At 38.5% G+C, this 20,063-nt stretch overlaps 2 protein-coding genes across 2 annotated transcripts; both read right to left on the bottom strand.

Annotated features, from left to right (window-relative positions):
* Positions 1-2,734: 2,734 nt before the first annotated feature.
* Positions 2,735-15,841, bottom strand: LOC139854137 (pentatricopeptide repeat-containing protein At5g66520-like). Its single transcript, XM_071843459.1, has 3 exons — positions 15,804-15,841; positions 13,999-14,531; positions 2,735-3,281 (listed from the first exon to the last, which is right to left on the bottom strand). The coding sequence occupies exons 1-3, from the start codon at positions 15,839-15,841 to the stop codon at positions 2,794-2,796; spliced, it is 1,059 nt and encodes a 352-aa protein (XP_071699560.1). The 3' UTR covers positions 2,735-2,793.
* Positions 15,842-16,294: 453 nt separating this feature from the next.
* On the bottom strand, positions 16,295-18,074 carry LOC139898083 (pentatricopeptide repeat-containing protein At4g21065-like). The gene has a single exon (XM_071880824.1). It carries the CDS (start codon positions 18,072-18,074, stop codon positions 16,341-16,343), a length of 1,734 nt encoding a protein of 577 aa, XP_071736925.1. The 3' UTR covers positions 16,295-16,340.
* Between the last annotated feature and the right edge of the window lie 1,989 nt (positions 18,075-20,063).

The following is a 20,063-nucleotide window of genomic DNA, read 5'->3' on the forward strand; positions in this document are numbered from 1 at the left end:
TGTCTCAGGTGATGATTGAGCTAGCTGTTTGCAACTTTGTGATGATAGATTTGATGCTTGCAAGGATTCCACATCGCATATTATATTTTAGTTCATAAACATTTATTTTACGTTTTAATAATAATGTAAACATGTATTACTGCTTCCGCTGTTTTATTAACAAAGGTTTTATTTAAAAAGTCTCATATAGAGTCGTTCTCGTTTATACAACTGTGTTATGATATGATTGGTCACAATTACCCCTGGTCCATTTTGGGGGGTGTGACAACATGTAATGGCAGTAGCAAGGTATTTTGTCCTACGTAACGTTACTACACACGTTCAGAAGTATTTCCACACTGAAACGTACAAGTCGGCATATATGGAAGATATTAACCCGCTAGATCATATTTCTGAATGGATAGATCCAGGACACCTACAAACCGTCCTACCGCCATTGGTTACAAAGCGACAATCGGGTAGACCGAAGAGTACTGCTCGTATACCGTCCCAAGGAGAGGACAAAGACAATTTCAAATCTAAAAGAAAATGCAGTCGTTGCTTGGAATATGGACATACTAGATCAACTTGCACCGCACATTATGATCTTTCTGAAGGTAAACAAAAGTCCAAGTGTAACTCAAAAACAAAGGCAAAGCCGAAGGGGTTGGTAAAGGGCAAGGGTAAAGGAAAACGTGAAGACTCATGCTCAACACAATTTGGCTCCACTTACAAATTGAGTGATGATTAGCTTCTTCTTTGTGTTTTAAATGTGTTTAACTGCCATGGATGATAGGTATGTGTGTTCGTATGTTTTCTAGCCGTTTAACTGTCGTGTATGTGTTGTGTCTGTAACTTGTGTTATTTGTTGTGTAATCAATAAATGTAGTATGAGATAATATATAATATTTGTTGTTCAAATTAAAGTTTATTTCACTAAATTGGATGGCAGACTACATTGGAACTCATGAAAAATCTTATCTGATATATCTTATCCAATAGTAGTATGAGTTATGCTTAGTCGACCCACTAATCGGTCGCCTACAACGCAAGGATGGTCGACTAGGGTTAGTCGACCCACTTATGGCTAACAAGTCGGTCGACCTTGAAGTCGACCACATCATTGAAGTAGTCGACCAACATCAATGAAGAATGTTGGTCGACTACCTTGAAAACTAATGTGGTCGACCGGGTAAAGGGGTAGTCGACCCAAATTGTGGTCGACCTAATGGTGTAAATAGACAATTTTTTTCCCGAAAGTGTATTTTGGAAGAAAAGTTTTTAAAAAAGTGTATTTGGGCGAATTTCCCATTTTTTATTAAATTTTTAGAGATTTTTTCAAGCTTTCGATACAAAGTACATATTATTATTATTATTTTTTAATTCCTTTACATAATATTAAGCTTTCAATTCCTTTACATATCTATGGGGAATGACTTTTAAAAATGCTCTATCAAATAACCAGGATCCAGTTTACCCCTTTAATACCAAAACAAAGTTGTTCTAGAACGATTTTTTATCCCATGACTCGATATATTTCGGTGTTATTTGTGACCCCAATCATCGAAAATCCTGGCTCCGCCCCTGCATTCAAAGGTGGTAGAATTGCTAATCGAGTAGAGTTTTCATTAATACAATAATGGTTAATCCACTTGGTTTTGATTTATGTTGTTTTTATTATATAACAAGATATTGTAGTCATGAACTATGATAGTGGAACAACTAACCTACTACTAGAAATAAAAAGATGTAATCTCTCAATATGCAAAAGTTCGGTTTGAAAGTGAATACTCACTAAATATTAACCATGCATTTTATCACTTTTCAAAAACAGTTCATTAGCTCATTAAAACAATTATACTACGGATTAACCAAATATATTCTTTCTTCTTAAGGCTAAAGAGTAAATATTTATCGATTTAAGAAAGAAGGGCTATTAGATGTCACCTAAGTTTCAGGAGACTTGAACCAACTATCAGAAACTTGTCACAGCATTATGCATTTATCATTTATTACACGTAAAATAAAGGATACAGTGAAAGTAGGTACCTTTCTTTTTAGTTTTGTGGCGAAGGATCAAAGTAATTAGCACCACCTCTTGCGTACATTTGGACGATCAAGGATCCACGTCTGAAGCATAACAACATTGATTGTTGGTGACAATTGATAACCGTGACGTAAGAAGGCATGCCAACTAATCAAAAGTGAAACAATTAAAGTTAACTATATAAAATGCTGTTGAAAATAAATCAGGCTATGTGACCGTAAACGAGTTACAAATCATCTGTGTTAGTCTGCTGCACCAAAACGATCATTACATTAACCCAATTACCAAAGTGATCATTGCATCACCCCAATCACAATTCAGTCAGGAAAAAGACACCAACAGATTATATGCAAAATTGGGAATCTATATTCCGGTTTTATATGCAAAATGTACATAATCGATGAGACTAATCAGTAGTTGCAAGTGTATAAGATATGGACCTTTTCTGGTACTAACTGTTACTGTAATACCATCATGAACCATCAGTACCATGTGTAAGTGCTTCACTAACAACAAGGCATTAGCTACAAACTTATAACCATGAGACCATAGGAATGTGTAATCCAGCCAAAGAAACTAAGAATTTAACACAAAGTCATGTAATAATCAATTTTCAATTATTGCCAAAAAAAAAATAGTTCAACATACAAGCTGCATCATACAATTTTTTTGATAAAAAAACATGATTTTGATTCTCATTTTGCATCTATAGTTTGATCTTTTAAACTCTTTGTTTCACCCCCTCTCGTATATTTTAATAGTTCCTATCACCAATAATCGCCACAAGAGCACTCTCCATCTCTAAAACGATGAAAACGTATACGATCCCGAACTAATATCTCTCGTTTATAAACCCTTGAAACGTGTTTCATAAAAGAGTGACAATCTTCACAAGATCGCAAATTCTTGACAATCCGAATAGTGGCCCCAGGCTCACTTTTTATCAGCCCAAATGAGACTGCAAGCTTCTCACTATGGTGAAGCAATTGTGATGCTTTCTCTTCATCATCTATTTCAAGCAACACCTCTGATAATTTTGGATCATAACCGTTATCTTTTAACGCCTCACCTATTTCATCCAATTTTTTATAAATACTTCCCGCCTCAATGTGACAAGTACTACCAGCAGTAAATTCATACATAACACCGTTAACTTCAATCCGACTGTTTCCAGATGGCTTCACAAACCCTTTTTTATTCATTAACTTCCTCATATTCGCTTTGTTCTTCCATTTGCCATTAGACGCATACACATGTTAGATTATGGAGACATTTATACAAAACGAGAAGAAAAAAAGCTGTTCCAACACTTGCACGGATTTTGCAGATTTCGGGAAGCGTGAAGCAGTCAAATGCGGCGCATGTTGACATGGATGCGGCGCATTCATAGAGCAAAATAGTCCGAGAGTTATTGATGCGGAGCATTGAGCTGATATGGCGCATCAGGGGTCAGATGCGGCGCATCACCATCTCGATGCGGCGCATCGAGTGTTGGTACATGAATCTGGAACGTGAAAAGCAAGTGATGCGGCGCATCACACATCAGATGCGGCGCATCTGGTGTCTGGCAGCAAGTTGGCAAGTTGCAACCTTTACATCCGAGCATGCTTTGGCCTCCTTTCACTTTTGGTGCAAAGTTAATCACTTTACACCTAAAATTAGGGCTGTGATCATGCCATTACAAGGTGGAAAGCATGGCTAGTTGGTAAACAAGATGATTACTTGTCATGATGAAGATTCCTAGCTAGTTGTCATGGTGTTCTTGTTTTCTCCTATATATAGAACTCATTGTATGCATTTGTAACATACCAAATACAGATTCTCAGTAATAAACACTCTCTAGTTGGTCCGTGGACTAAAGCAATCACACCGATTGCATATAACCACGTTATATCTTGTGTCGTTCTTACTTTTTCGCATTTATTATCTTTCGTTCATTAAGTGGGTTTGAGTGATCTTGATAGAATCACTACTCGGCTAGTAGTCTTGTAGAATTACTAGTGTTGTTTGGGTCCTAATATCCTAACAACTGGTATCTAGAGCACAAGGTTTCGTTAAGGGAACGATGGCGGAAGATGGGAAGTTTAGAATCGACCGATTCGATGGGAGAGACTTTGGCTTTTGGAAGATGCAAATTGAAGATTACTTGTATGAAAAGAAGTTACACCAACCCTTGTTAGAGACCAAGCCCGAAAGCATGGACGATGCCGATTGGACGCTTTTAGATCGTCAAGCTTTGGGTGCTATTCGTCTTTCACTTGCTAAGAACGTTGCATACAACGTTGTGAATGAGAAGACGACGTTTGCTTGCTTGAAAGCACTCTCTAACATGTATGAGAAACCTACAGCTGCAAATAAGGTATTTCTCATGCGTCAATTGTTTAATACTAAGATGAAGGAAGGTACGAGTGCAACGGATCATATCAATGAATTTAATAATATCGTTTCAAGACTTGAATCGGTAGAGATTAAGTTTGATGATGAACTAAAAGCACTTATCTTGCTTTCATCATTACCGGAAAGTTGGTCGGGTACGGTTACCGCGGTTAGTAGCTCTACGGGAACTACTAAGCTAGCGTTTGAAGCTATAAGGGATTTGATTCTTGGTGAACATACTCGTAGAAGAAACTCGGGAGAATCGACATCCGGTTCTTTGTTAAGTACCGACAACCGTGGTAGAAAATTTGAACGCGGTGAGAAGAAAGGTAGGAAGAAGTCTAAGAAGAGGCATCCATCGAAAGATAGAAGTGAAGTTACTTGTTGGGGTTGCAATCAAAAAGGGCACTTTCAAAGGAATTGCAAAAATGGTTCCACGAAAGGTGTAAACTTGGCCGAAGGGGAAAGTGATGATGCACTTTTGTGTAGTGTTGAAAATTCTATGGAGTCTTGGATCTTGGATTCGGGAGCTTCGTTTCATGCTACTCATATCAAAAGCATGATGAAGAATTTTCGTTCATATCAAGGCAATGTGAGATTGGCGGACAACAAGCAACTCAACATAGAGGGCATTGGAGATGTTGTTTTGAAGACTACTCTTGGTTCTAATTGGACTTTGAAGAACGTAAGGTACATTCCTAAATTGAAAAGGAAACTTATTTCGGTTGGTCAATTAGATGATGAAGGTAACGCAGTTACTTTTGAAAACCGCCAATGGAAGGCGGTTAAGGGTAGTAGTATTGTGGCTCGTGGACATAAAAGGGGAACACTTTATATGGTTGAAGTGTTTGATGAAGACACGGTGGTTGCTACGGTTAATGTTGAGTCCGAATCAACTCTATGGCACCGAAGACTCGGGCATATGAGTGAGAAGGGTATGAAGATGCTTGTTTCGAGTGGGAGAATTCCGGATTTGAAAAAGGTAGAACTTGGGTTTTGCGAACCATGTGTATATGGGAAGCAAAAGAAGGTGACCTTTGGGAAATCAGGGAATGCACCTAAGTTGGAGAAATTGGAGCTCGTTCATACGGATGTGTTTGGTCCAACCAATGTAGAATCACATGGAGGTTCTCGCTATTATGTCACCTTCATTGACGACTCCACTCGAAAGGTATAGGTTTATTTTCTTAAAGCTAAATCCGATGTATTTAATACTTTTGTGAAGTGGAAAGCTATGGTAGAAAATGAAACTAACTTGAAAGTCAAGAGCTTGAAGTCGGATAATGGAGGGGAATATGGTAGTCTTGAGTTTAAAGACCATTGTGCAAAGCTCGGTATTAGAATGTTGAAAACGGTACCGGAGACACCGCAACACAATGGGATCGCCGAACGTATGAATCGTACGTTAAATGAAAGGCTAAGAGTATGAGACTACATGCCGGTTTGCCTAAAATGTTTTGGGCAGATGCGGTTAACACGGCGGCTTATTTGATAAATAGGGGACCCTCAACACCGTTGGGTTTCCGAATTCCCGAGGAAGAATGGCAAGGCAAGAAGGTGAGTTATGGTCACCTTAGGATCTTTGGGTGTAGTGCATATGTGAAGACCAAAGATGCGGATAAAGATAAGCTTGAAGCTAAGTCAAAGAAGTGTATTTTCATAGGCTACGGGTCGGATGAAATGGGCTATCGTTGTTGGGACAACGAAGCTAGAAAAGTAATTCGTTCGCGAGATGTTACTTTTGATGAAGATTCGGTCTATGGCAAACCGGAAACGGGGAGTCCTAAACCGAGTCAAGTTACTTTTGACGATGTTTCTATTGATGATCTTGCAGGTTCTAGTGGGAGTTTGGGAAACAATGAATTGCCGAATAACGGTGAGGCGTCGGAAAATGCTAATGATGGGGATGATTCGGAAAGCGGTGATGATTCCGAACATAGTGCGAGTTCTAGTGATGAGGAGGACACAAATGAAACCAGTCCAACCATTCCGGTTACTCCTACACCAAGACGCTCGACTAGAGTGCCCAAACCTAATCCTAGGTATTCTCCATCAGCAAACTACTTGCTCTATACCGAGAATGGTGAACCCGAAAGTTACTTTGAGGCAAGAAAAACAAAAGAATCCATACAATGGAAACTTGCCATGAAAGAAGAGATGGGATCACTTGAGAAGAACAAGACTTGGTCACTAGTGAAGTTACCTCATGATAAAAGGGCATTGCAAAGCAAATGGGTATATAGAATCAAGAATGAGATGGATGGCAAGAAAAGGTACAAGGCTCGTTTGGTAGTCAAAGGCTTTCAACAAAAGGAAGGGGTTGACTACAAAGAGATATTTTCACCGGTAGTTAAAATGACTACTATCCGTTTGGTACTTTCTATGGTTGCATCCGAAGACTTACATCTTGAGCAACTAGATGTAAAAACTGCATTCTTACATGGTGATCTTGTTGAAGAGATCTACATGAGGCAACCCGAGGGCTTTGAGGTAAAGGGTAAAGAGAAGTGGGTTTGTAAGCTAAAGAAAAGTTTGTATGGGTTGAAGCAAGCACCTCGGCAATGGTACTTGAAGTTTGACGAGTTTATGAAGAAGATTGGTTTCTTAAGATGTGAAGCGGATCACTGTTGCTACTTGAAGAAATTCAAGTCTTCTTACATAATCTTATTGTTGTATGTTGATGACATGTTACTTGCAGGTTCAAACATGTCCGAAATTAACAAGTTGAAGGGATTACTTTCTCGAGAATTCGACATGAAAGATCTTGGCGGTGCTAGGCAAATACTTGGCATGAGTATTGTGCGTGATCGTTTGAAGGGTACTCTATACTTGTCTCAATCCAAATATATTGATAAAGTAGTAGAGAGGTTCAACATGGAAGATTCAAAGGCCCGTTCTATGCCTTTGGGAAGCACCTTAAAGTTATCGAAAAGTCAATCACCAAAGACGGAAAGAGACAAGAAGGATATGGAAAAGGTTCCATATGCATCGGCCGTGGGTAGTATTATGTATGCCACGGTTTGTACAAGACCCGATATTGCTCAAGCAGTGGGAGTTGTAAGTCGTTATATGTCTAATCAAGGAAAAGAGCATTGGGAAGCGGTCAAATGGTTGCTTCGTTATTTGAAAGGTACTTCTAATATGGGATTGTGTTTCTCCAAAAACAATCTCATACTTAGAGGTTATGCGGATGCTAATTTGGGTGGATGTGATGATTCGGGGAAAAGCACTACGGGTTATGTTTTCATAATGGGGAAGACGGCGATTAGTTGGTTATCTCGATTGCAAAAGAGTGTTGCTTTGTCAACCACCGAAGCCGAATACATGGCTATTGCGGAAGCTTCTAAAGAGCTAGTGTGGTTGAAGAACTTCTTAGGTGAGTTGGGTAAAAGACAAGACTATTGCGTCTTGTATTGTGATAATCAAAGTGCGGTTCATCTTGGGAAGAATCCGGTATTTCATAGTCGAACGAAACACATCAAGATAAGGTATCATTTCATTCGACAACATATAAATGATGGCACTTTATTCTTGGAGAAAATCCTTGGTAAGAAGAATCCTGCCGATATGTTTACTAAGGTGGTTACGACGGAGAAATTGAGGTTTTGCATTACCTCAATTGGTCTTCTCATGAATTGATGAGAGAAGACCCCAGCTAGAGATGTGAATGGTGTTACAAGTTTAACAAGTAGTATTGAAGACCTTTTATCGAAAGTCTACTCATCCGAAGAATGTGTTGAGCGTGCGTGTCCCAAATGGTATTTGGCGGTAATCGAAGGTGGTTTAATGTTCTTGGTTAATTCATTGATATGATTGGAGTTTTGTTCAAAGTCTCCAAGTGGGAGATTTGTTAGATTATGGAGACATTTATACAAAACGAGAAGAAAAAAAGCTGTTCCAACACTTGCACGGATTTTGCAGATTTCGGGAAGCGTGAAGCAGTCAAATGCGGCGCATCTTGACATGGATGCGGCGCATTCATAGAGCAAAATAGTCCGAGAGTTATTGATGCGGAGCATTGAGCTGATATGGCGCATCAGGGTCAGATGCGGCGCATCACCATCTCGATGCGGCGCATCGAGTGTTGGTACATGAATCTGGAACGTGAAAAGCAAGTGATGCGGCGCATCACACATCAGATGCGGCGCATCTGGTATCTGGCAGCAAGTTGGCAAGTTGCAACCTTTACATCCGAGCATGCTTTGGCCTCCTTTCACTTTAGGTGCAAAGTTAATCACTTTACACCTAAAATTAGGGCTGTGATCATGCCATTACAAGGTGGAACGCATGGCTAGTTGGTAAACAAGATGATTACTTGTCATGATGAAGATTCCTAGCTAGTTGTCATGGTGTTCTTGTTTTCTCCTATATATAGAACTCATTGTATGCATTTGTAACATACCAAATACAGATTCTCAATAATAAACACTCTCTAGTTGGTCCGTGGACTAAAGCAATCACACCGATTGCATATAACCACGTTATATCTTGTGTCGTTCTTACTTTTTCGCATTTATTATCTTTCGTTCATTAAGTGGGTTTGAGTGATCTTGATAGAATCACTACTCGGTTAGTAGTCTTGTAGAATTACTAGTGTTGTTTGGGTCCTAATATCCTAACAACTGGTATCTAGAGCACAAGGTTTCGTTAAGGGAACGATGGCGGAAGATGGGAAGTTTAGAATCGACCGATTCGATGGGAGAGACTTTGGCTTTTGGAAGATGCAAATTGAAGATTACTTGTATGAAAAGAAGTTACACCAACCCTTGTTAGAGACCAAGCCCGAAAGCATGGACGATGCCGATTGGACGCTTTTAGATCGTCAAGCTTTGGGTGCTATTCGTCTTTCACTTGCTAAGAACGTTGCATACAACGTTGTGAATGAGAAGACGAAGTTTGCTTGCTTGAAAGCACTCTCTAACATGTATGAGAAACCTACAGCTGCAAATAAGGTATTTCTCATGCGTCAATTGTTTAATACTAAGATGAAGGAAGGTACGAGTGCAACGGATCATATCAATGAATTTAATAATATCGTTTCAAGACTTGAATCGGTAGAGATTAAGTTTGATGATGAACTAAAAGCACTTATCTTGCTTTCATCATTACCGGAAAGTTGGTCGGGTACGGTTACCGCGGTTAGTAGCTCTACGGGAACTACTAAGCTAGCGTTTGAAGCTATAAGGGATTTGATTCTTGGTGAACATACTCGTAGAAGAAACTCGGGAGAATCGACATCCGGTTCTTTGTTAAGTACCGACAACCGTGGTAGAAAATTTGAACGCGGTGAGAAGAAGGGTAGGAAGAAGTCTAAGAAGAGGCATCAATCGAAAGATAGAAGTGAAGTTACTTGTTGGGGTTGCAATCAAAAAGGGCACTTTCAAAGGAATTGCAAAAATGGTTCCACGAAAGGTGTAAACTTGGCCGAAGGGGAAAGTGATGATGCACTTTTGTGTAGTGTTGAAAATTCTATGGAGTCTTGGATCTTGGATTCGGGAGCTTCGTTTCATGCTACTCATATCAAAAGCATGATGAAGAATTTTCGTTCATATCAAGGCAATGTGAGATTGGCGGACAACAAGCAACTCAACATAGAGGGCATTGGAGATGTTGTTTTGAAGACTACTCTTGGTTCTAATTGGACTTTGAAGAACGTAAGGTACATTCCTAAATTGAAAAGGAAACTTATTTCGGTTGGTCAATTAGATGATGAAGGTAACGCAGTTACTTTTGAAAACCGCCAATGGAAGGCGGTTAAGGGTAGTAGTATTGTGGCTCGTGGACATAAAAGGGGAACACTTTATATGGTTGAAGTGTTTGATGAAGACACGGTGGTTGCTACGGTTAATGTTGAGTCCGAATCAACTCTATGGCACCGAAGACTCGGGCATATGAGTGAGAAGGGTATGAAGATGCTTGTTTCGAGTGGGAGAATTCCGGATTTGAAAAAGGTAGAACTTGGGTTTTGCGAACCATGTGTATATGGGAAGCAAAAGAAGGTGACCTTTGGGAAATCAGGGAATGCACCTAAGTTGGAGAAATTGGAGCTCGTTCATACGGATGTGTTTGGTCCAACCAATGTAGAATCACATGGAGGTTCTCGCTATTATGTCACCTTCATTGACGACTCCACTCGAAAGGTATAGGTTTATTTTCTTAAAGCTAAATCCGATGTATTTAATACTTTTGTGAAGTGGAAAGCTATGGTAGAAAATGAAACTAACTTGAAAGTCAAGAGCTTGAAGTCGGATAATGGAGGGGAATATGGTAGTCTTGAGTTTAAAGACCATTGTGCAAAGCTCGGTATTAGAATGTTGAAAACGGTACCGGAGACACCGCAACACAATGGGGTCGCCGAACGTATGAATCGTACGTTAAATGAAAGGCTAAGAGTATGAGACTACATGCCGGTTTGCCTAAAATGTTTTGGGCAGATGCGGTTAACACGGCGGCTTATTTGATAAATAGGGGACCCTCAACACCGTTGGGTTTCCGAATTCCCGAGGAAGAATGGCAAGGCAAGAAGGTGAGTTATGGTCACCTTAGGATCTTTGGGTGTAGTGCATATGTGAAGACCAAAGATGCGGATAAAGACAAGCTTGAAGCTAAGTCAAAGAAGTGTATTTTCATAGGCTACGGGTCGGATGAAATGGGCTATCGTTGTTGGGACAACGAAGCTAGAAAAGTAATTCGTTCGCGAGATGTTACTTTTGATGAAGATTCGGTCTATGGCAAACCGGAAACGGGGAGTCCTAAACCGAGTCAAGTTACTTTTGACGATGTTTCTATTGATGATCTTGCAGGTTCTAGTGGGAGTTTGGGAAACAATGAATTGCCGAATAACGGTGAGGCGTCGGAAAATGCTAATGATGGGGATGATTCGGAAAGCGGTGATGATTCCGAACATAGTGCGAGTTCTAGTGATGAGGAGGACACAAATGAAACCAGTCCAACCATTCCGGTTACTCCTACACCAAGACGCTCGACTAGAGTGCCCAAACCTAATCCTAGGTATTCTCCATCAGCAAACTACTTGCTCTATACCGAGAATGGTGAACCCGAAAGTTACTTTGAGGCAAGAAAAACAAAAGAATCCATACAATGGGAACTTGCCATGAAAGAAGAGATGGGATCACTTGAGAAGAACAAGACTTGGTCACTAGTGAAGTTACCTCATGATAAAAGGGCATTGCAAAGCAAATGGGTATATAGAATCAAGAATGAGATGGATGGCAAGAAAAGGTACAAGGCTCGTTTGGTAGTCAAAGGCTTTCAACAAAAGGAAGGGGTTGACTACAAAGAGATATTTTCACCGGTAGTTAAAATGACTACTATCCGTTTGGTACTTTCTATGGTTGCATCCGAAGACTTACATCTTGAGCAACTAGATGTAAAAACTGCATTCTTACATGGTGATCTTGTTGAAGAGATCTACATGAGGCAACCCGAGGGCTTTGAGGTAAAGGGTAAAGAGAAGTGGGTTTGTAAGCTAAAGAAAAGTTTGTATGGGTTGAAGCAAGCACCTCGGCAATGGTACTTGAAGTTTGACGAGTTTATGAAGAAGATTGGTTTCTTAAGATGTGAAGCGGATCACTGTTGCTACTTGAAGAAATTCAAGTCTTCTTACATAATCTTATTGTTGTATGTTGATGACATGTTACTTGCAGGTTCAAACATGTCCGAAATTAACAAGTTGAAGGGATTACTTTCTCGAGAATTCGAGATGAAAGATCTTGGCGGTGCTAGGCAAATACTTGGCATGAGTATTGTGCGTGATCGTTTGAAGGGTACTCTATACTTGTCTCAATCCAAATATATTGAGAAAGTAGTAGAGAGGTTCAACATGGAAGATTCAAAGGCCCGTTCTATGCCTTTGGGAAGCACCTTAAAGTTATCGAAAAGTCAATCACCAAAGACGGAAAGAGACAAGAAGGATATGGAAAAGGTTCCATATGCATCGGCCGTGGGTAGTATTATGTATGCCATGGTTTGTACAAGACCCGATATTGCTCAAGCAGTGGGAGTTGTAAGTCGTTATATGTCTAATCCGGGAAAAGAGCATTGGGAAGCGGTCAAATGGTTGCTTCGTTATTTGAAAGGTACTTCTAATATGGGATTGTGTTTCTCCAAAAACAATCTCATACTTAGAGGTTATGCGGATGCTAATTTGGGTGGATGTGATGATTCGGGGAAAAGCACTACGGGTTATGTTTTCATAATGGGGAAGACGGCGATTAGTTGGTTATCTCGATTGCAAAAGAGTGTTGCTTTGTCAACCACCGAAGCCGAATACATGGCTATTGCGGAAGCTTCTAAAGAGCTAGTGTGGTTGAAGAACTTCTTAGGTGAGTTGGGTAAAAGACAAGACTATTGCGTCTTGTATTGTGATAATCAAAGTGCGGTTCATCTTGGGAAGAATCCGGTATTTCATAGTCGAACGAAACACATCAAGATAAGGTATCATTTCATTCGACAACATATAAATGATGGCACTTTATTCTTGGAGAAAATCCTTGGTAAGAAGAATCCTGCCGATATGTTTACTAAGGTGGTTACGACGGAGAAATTGAGGTTTTGCATTACCTCAATTGGTCTTCTCATGAATTGATGAGAGAAGACCCCAGCTAGAGATGTGAATGGTGTTACAAGTTTAACAAGTAGTATTGAAGACCTTTTATCGAAAGTCTACTCATCCGAAGAATGTGTTGAGCGTGCGTGTCCCAAATGGTATTTGGCGGTAATCGAAGGTGGTTTAATGTTCTTGGTTAATTCATTGATATGATTGGAGTTTTGTTCAAAGTCTCCAAGTGGGAGATTTGTTAGATTATGGAGACATTTATACAAAACGAGAAGAAAAAAAGCTGTTCCAACACTTGCACGGATTTTGCAGATTTCGGGAAGCGTGAAGCAGTCAAATGCGGCGCATCTTGACATGGATGCGGCGCATTCATAGAGCAAAATAGTCCGAGAGTTATTGATGCGGAGCATTGAGCTGATATGGCGCATCAGGGTCAGATGCGGCGCATCACCATCTCGATGCGGCGCATCGAGTGTTGGTACATGAATCTGGAACGTGAAAAGCAAGTGATGCGGCGCATCACACATCAGATGCGGCGCATCTGGTATCTGGCAGCAAGTTGGCAAGTTGCAACCTTTACATCCGAGCATGCTTTGGCCTCCTTTCACTTTAGGTGCAAAGTTAATCACTTTACACCTAAAATTAGGGCTGTGATCATGCCATTACAAGGTGGAAAGCATGGCTAGTTGGTAAACAAGATGATTACTTGTCATGATGAAGATTCCTAGCTAGTTGTCATGGTGTTCTTGTTTTCTCCTATATATAGAACTCATTGTATGCATTTGTAACATACCAAATACAGATTCTCAATAATAAACACTCTCTAGTTGGTCCGTGGACTAAAGCAATCACACCGATTGCATATAACCACGTTATATCTTGTGTCGTTCTTACTTTTTCGCATTTATTATCTTTCGTTCATTAAGTGGGTTTGAGTGATCTTGATAGAATCACTACTCGGCTAGTAGTCTTGTAGAATTACTAGTGTTGTTTGGGTCCTAATATCCTAACAACACATTACCAAGAAGGACATAAGTTCCACAGTCATCATAATCATCTATCTCCAAACCTTCAACGTGTTTAATCAAACGTTCTAATCTATAAGTATCCCCATGAACTTTACAACCCCATATCAAAGATCTCCACAAAACAGCATCGGGCTCAACAGGCATCAATTTGATAAACTTTTCTGCATCATCTAGTCGTCCAGCTCGAGCAAGCAAGTCAACCACACACCCGTAATGCTGCACTGTCGGTCTAAATTTATATACTTTCTTGATTTTATCAAAATACGATAAACCTTCATCAATCCAGCCCATGTTCCTACAAGCCGATAATACAGCAGTCATTGTCTTCTCATCGGGCTTTAAATCACACCTCTCCATACGTTCAAACAACTCAATCGCTTCCTTACACCGCCCATGGCTTGCAAGGCCCGATATCATCGCGGTCCAAACATAAACATCTTTGTTCCCAGATTTAAAGCAGATTGGTGTAGTAGTCGTGAAAATATAGGAAAATGGGTCGTGTCGGGTTTGGTTGGCCCAGTCACTTTAGGTGTGTGTGGCATTTGCTTCGAGTGTAAAACAACGCACTTCAACAAGGACCAAAGTGGCCTCAAAAAATTTAATGTTTATGCGTTGGTCACCTAATGCAGTGTAGTGGGCATAAAAGCATAACTACAACCCTAACAGGCCAAAAGGATAAAAATTATACTTGAATTCATGCCGGTTAAGATAAAGTTCATATATGTATATATACAGCGAATAAGAAAGATTATTCAACCCAAGAAAGAAGGAAAGATAATTCCACCCTTCTAAAGTGGATCACGTTAAAACTTCACATAACAATTTAGCTCATATGAAGTTTTATTAAATCTGCAAAAAGCTCCACAAATAGGGGATGGATTGAAGAAAGTAGTCTTTTTGGTCTCTTTTCGTAGGTAATGTCATTCTAAGGTGGTAGAATTGCTAATCGAGTAGAGTTTTTAATAATACGATAATGGTTAAGCCACTTGGTTTTGATTTACGTTGTTTTTATTATATAACAAGATATATTGTAGACATGAACTATGATAGTGGAACAACTAACCTATTACTAGAAAAGAAATGATGTAGTAGTCTCTCAATATGCAAAAGTTCGGTTTGAAAGTCAGTGGCGGAGACAAGGGGGGACTGGGTGGTGCTCAGCTACCCTCAACAACCCAAGTTTAGCCATTGCTATTCAATAAATTTAATGCAAGTTGCATTAGTTTGAGATGATTTAATGTTAGAAATATCATTGTTATTATTGAAAACTAGTAGAAGAGAAAGAAATTGGTTGAAGACCAAGAAGAAATTGGTATTATCGTTCAAAGTATGTGACCACAACGTTCATTTGTTATGATTTTATGGTTTATAAAAAAGCCGAGCCCCCCTTAACCTTAATTTCTCACTAAATATTAACCATTCATATTTTCACTTTTCAAAAACAGTTCATAGCTCATTAAAACAATTATACTACGGATTAACCAAGTATATTCTTTCTTCTTAAGGGTAAAGAGCAAATATTTATTGATTTCAGAAAGCAGTACTATTAGATGTTACCTAAGTTTCAGGAGACTAGAATCAACTCTCTGATATTTGTCACGGCATTACGCATTTATTATCATTTATTAAACAGAGAATAAAGGGCATAACGAAAGTACGTACCTTTCTCTCTAGTTTTGTGCTGAAAGATCAAAGTAATTAGCACCACCTCTTCAGTACATCTGGACGATCAAGTATACACGTCTGAAGCATAACAACGTTCATTGTGACCTATTCCTGTGTTCAAACGAGTTACAAATCATCTGTATTAGTCTGCTGCACAGAAGCGATCATTGCATTAACCCAATTACCAAAGTGATCATTGCATCGCCCCAATCACAATTCAGTCAAGAAAAAGAATCCAACAGATTATATGTAAAATTGGGAATCTATATTCTGATTTTATATGCAAAATGTACATAATAGATGAGATTAATCAGTAGTTGCAAGTGTATAAGATATGGACCTTTTCTGGTACTAATTGTTACTGTAGTACCATCATGAGCTATTAGTACCATGCTTTGTAAGTGCTTCACTAACAATAAAGGCATTAGCCATAAACTTATAACCATGAGACCATAGGAATGTGTAATCCAGCCAAAGAAATTAAGAATTTAACACAACGTCATGTAATAATCAATTTTCAATTATTGCCAAAAAAATACTTCAACATACAACCTGCATCATACAATTTTTCTAACGAAAAACATGATTTTGGAGTTCATTTTGAATCTATAGTTTGACCTTTAAAACTCTTTGTTTCACCCTCTCTCGTCTATTTTAATAGTTCCTATCACCAATAATCTCCACATGAGCACTCTCCATTCCTAAAACGATGAAAACGTATACGATCCCGAACTAATATCTCTCGTTTATAAACCCTTGAAACATGTTTCATAAAAGAGTGACAATCTTCACAAGATCTTAAATTCTTTACAATCCGAATAGTGGCCCCAGGCTCACTTTTTATCAGCCCAAATGAGACTGCAAGCTTCTCACTATGATGAAGCAATTGTGATGCTTTCTCTTCATCATCTATTTCAAGCAACACCTCCGATAATTTTGGATCATAACCGTTATCTTTTAACACCTCATCTATTTCATCCAATTTTTCATAAATACTTCCCGCCTCAACATGACATGTACTTCCAGCTGTAAATTCATACATAACACCGTTAACTTCAATCCGACTGTTTCCCGATGGCTTCACAAGCCCTTTTTTATTCATTAACTTCCTCATATTCGCTTTGTTCTTCCATTTCCCATTAGACGCGTACACATTACCAAGAAGGACATAAGTTCCACAGTCATCATAATCATCCATCTCCAAACCTTCAACGTGTTTAATCAAACGTTCTAATCTATAAGTATCCCCATGAACTTTACAACCCCATATCAAAGATCTCCACAAAACAGAATCGGGCTCAACAGGCATCGATTTGATAAACTTTTCAGCATCATCTAGTCGCCCAGATCGAGCAAGCAAGTCAACCACACACCCGTAATGCTGCACTGTCGGTCTAAATTTATATACTTTCTTGATTTTATCAAAATACGATAAACCTTCATTAATCCAGCCCATGTTCCTACATGCCGATAATACAGCAGTCATTGTTTTCTCATCGGGCTTTAAATCACACCTCTCCATACGTTCAAACAACTCAATCGCTTCCTTACACCGCCCATGGCTTGCAAGGCCCGATATCATCGCGGTCCATACATAAACATCTTTATCACTCGCTTCGTTAAAAATCCGTATCGCACTATCAATACACCCACATTTCGAATACATATCAATGAGACCCGTAACAACATTCATTTCCATCTTACTCCCTCTATTTTTAACAATCTCATTTAATTTCATGCCAACGCTCAACGCTCCAGTCTCAGCACAAGCTCTAAGTACCCAAACAACAGTAACGTTATTTACTTCAATCCCTTCCGTTTCCATCTTCTCAAATAACCGTAAAGCCTCAACGTGCCGTTTATTCTCCACAAACCCGTTAATCACCGATGTCCAAGAAACCACATCTCTGTCAGACATTTTATCAAACACCTTACGTGCACACCCCATTTGGTCGCAATTGGAGTAGTAACTAATCAAAGCATTTTGAATATAAGTATCCGGACCAAGCCCGGACTTGAGTACCAACCCATGTAACTGTCTACCGAATCTTTTTAACTTCAATTTCGAACAAGCTTTAAACACAAACGGGTAAGTGAACCTATCAGGTAATGGAGAAAATGGGTCATCAATGTAATTATTATGCCATGTGAGGAAAAGGGATATGGATTGAAACGGGTCGGGTGAGTCCGAATAAGCTCGGATCATGGTGTTGTGGAAATATGAATTTGATGATGAGGTTTGAATTGAGTTGAGAATGTGGCGTGCGTATGTGAGGTTCCCGGATGGTGATAAAGCAGTGAAATTGAAGATCTTGGTTAGGGTTTGTGAATGGTTTTGTTGTGGGTTTTTAAGTAACTGTGCGTGTAATTGTGTTGCTTGTGCCATTGTTGTTATTTCCATGGCGGTGTTCGCGAATAGGGCCTAATTGATGCGCGCGAAACTTTATAGTTAGTTGATGGTTGTTCTAATTTTAAATAATGGGAAATTAGTATCACTGTGTGTTTGGATGAAACTAGCTTAGAGCTGGAGTTGGAGCTGGAAGTTGTAACTTATTTTTTTAGTTAGAAGTTAGAGCTTATGTTTTATAATTGTTTGGTAAAGTAGCTGAAGCTTATGTATATAAAATGACTTAAAGAACAAAAAATAAATGATAAATAATGATTTAGGGGCTAATAGTGTAATTTTACTTTCATAAGCTTCCTAACTTATTTTTAAAAACTAATTCAACTAGCTTATTTTTTCAGAGCTTATTTTTTTCATAAGCTCTGAAATATTTGTATATCAAACAAGGCTAGAAGCTGGAGCTTATGAAAAAAATAAGCTTAAGCTACCACAAGCTCCTAGAAGCTGCGTCGCCAAACACACTCTTAGTATGCAATATATTATAGGAGTAGTATTTTCTCTATTTGATAACCCCTTGATAGCCCATAATTTCCGGATAACGTATTCTACTCATATGTATCTTTTTTTTTCCCAACGTTAGACTCATATCATGGATATTTCAACACATGACTTGAACTCGCAACCATAAGCTTGATGAGTTATTTGAATACCAGTAGGTCAAATGCACTTTAGTAGATTCGTCTGAAGTAATCAAACATATTCATATTTGACATTTTTTCGTACCACTCAAAATATATTACTATACTACTACAACAATATTAGTCTGTATGTATTTATGTATATGTATATAGTTTACTTAGCCCGTCAACCCATCTCAAATGTACATAACTCGTAGAATTAAACTCATTTATGTCGTATATATTTACATTAACGTCAATATATACAATAAAAATAGGCTTAACCCTACGTGCTATATACATCTGAGATGGACTATGTAAACTACATACATATACATAAATACATACAAACTAATAAACAACAATAACAATGCAGTATAAGAAATATGAGGTATTTAGTATGTTATTAAAGATTAATTTTCTCTATTCATCCACAACAAGTAAATATATCAAATCTAGTTACACGCTATATAAATTGTATATATTTAACGAGATGAATAGCTTATTATAACAAGACAATCCTCGCTCTTTTCCATCTATGCATACTAGTATTGGCTAGTCATAGTCCTGTCCTTTTGGTTAATACAAGGGGGAAATCGGGAACGGTTTCACGTATATCTATATCTTAATAAACTAAAGAAACATAAATATATATAAAAAATATTAAAATAGATTATTTATCACGTAATGCTAAGGAAAGCGAAATTACCGTTAACACCGACCTTTTACGAGTAGTATACATGGTCAATTGTCAATTGAACCAAATTTTATGAAAAGGCCTAATACATCTTATTATCATCATCTTCCAAGTTTTGCACTCTAAAATCCAAATACTCAAAACACATAAATACTCAATTATTTAACCCAAATCATGCCGTCTCCCAGCCCAGCCCAAACACATGACTTGTCAGATGATTTGTTAAGCCCAATAATCCTGACCCTCTACAAGTAAATTACCATTTTACCCATTTTTCGAAAGCCGTTAGAATCTCACAAAAGGATACTTCAGGAACCCTATAGATACGTTACAAAACCCCAAACAAATACCATTGAGTCATTGACCCACACAAAGTCACCACCTCTTGTTCGACTATCTCATATTTTCTCGTCTCAAACTATCGAATCCCTCTCTACAAAACCTATATGATCTTCATTCTTCATCTTTTCATATGAAACAAAAAATAAATAAATTCTCATATAAAAAGCTACACAACTTATTAAAGTACGCCGCTAATTATCCAAACCCTTTTATATAATTACATCATTTTTCGTCCTATATTGGTTCTTGATCCACCTATTTGTTTTCAGCTCCGAATTAGAAACCCTAAATTAGATTACAAACCCTAAAAGGTTTAATACTAAAATTGTT

The sequence above is a fragment of the Rutidosis leptorrhynchoides genome, chromosome 1 (assembly GCF_046630445.1).
Source record: "Rutidosis leptorrhynchoides isolate AG116_Rl617_1_P2 chromosome 1, CSIRO_AGI_Rlap_v1, whole genome shotgun sequence".
NCBI lineage: Eukaryota > Viridiplantae > Streptophyta > Magnoliopsida > Asterales > Asteraceae > Rutidosis > Rutidosis leptorrhynchoides.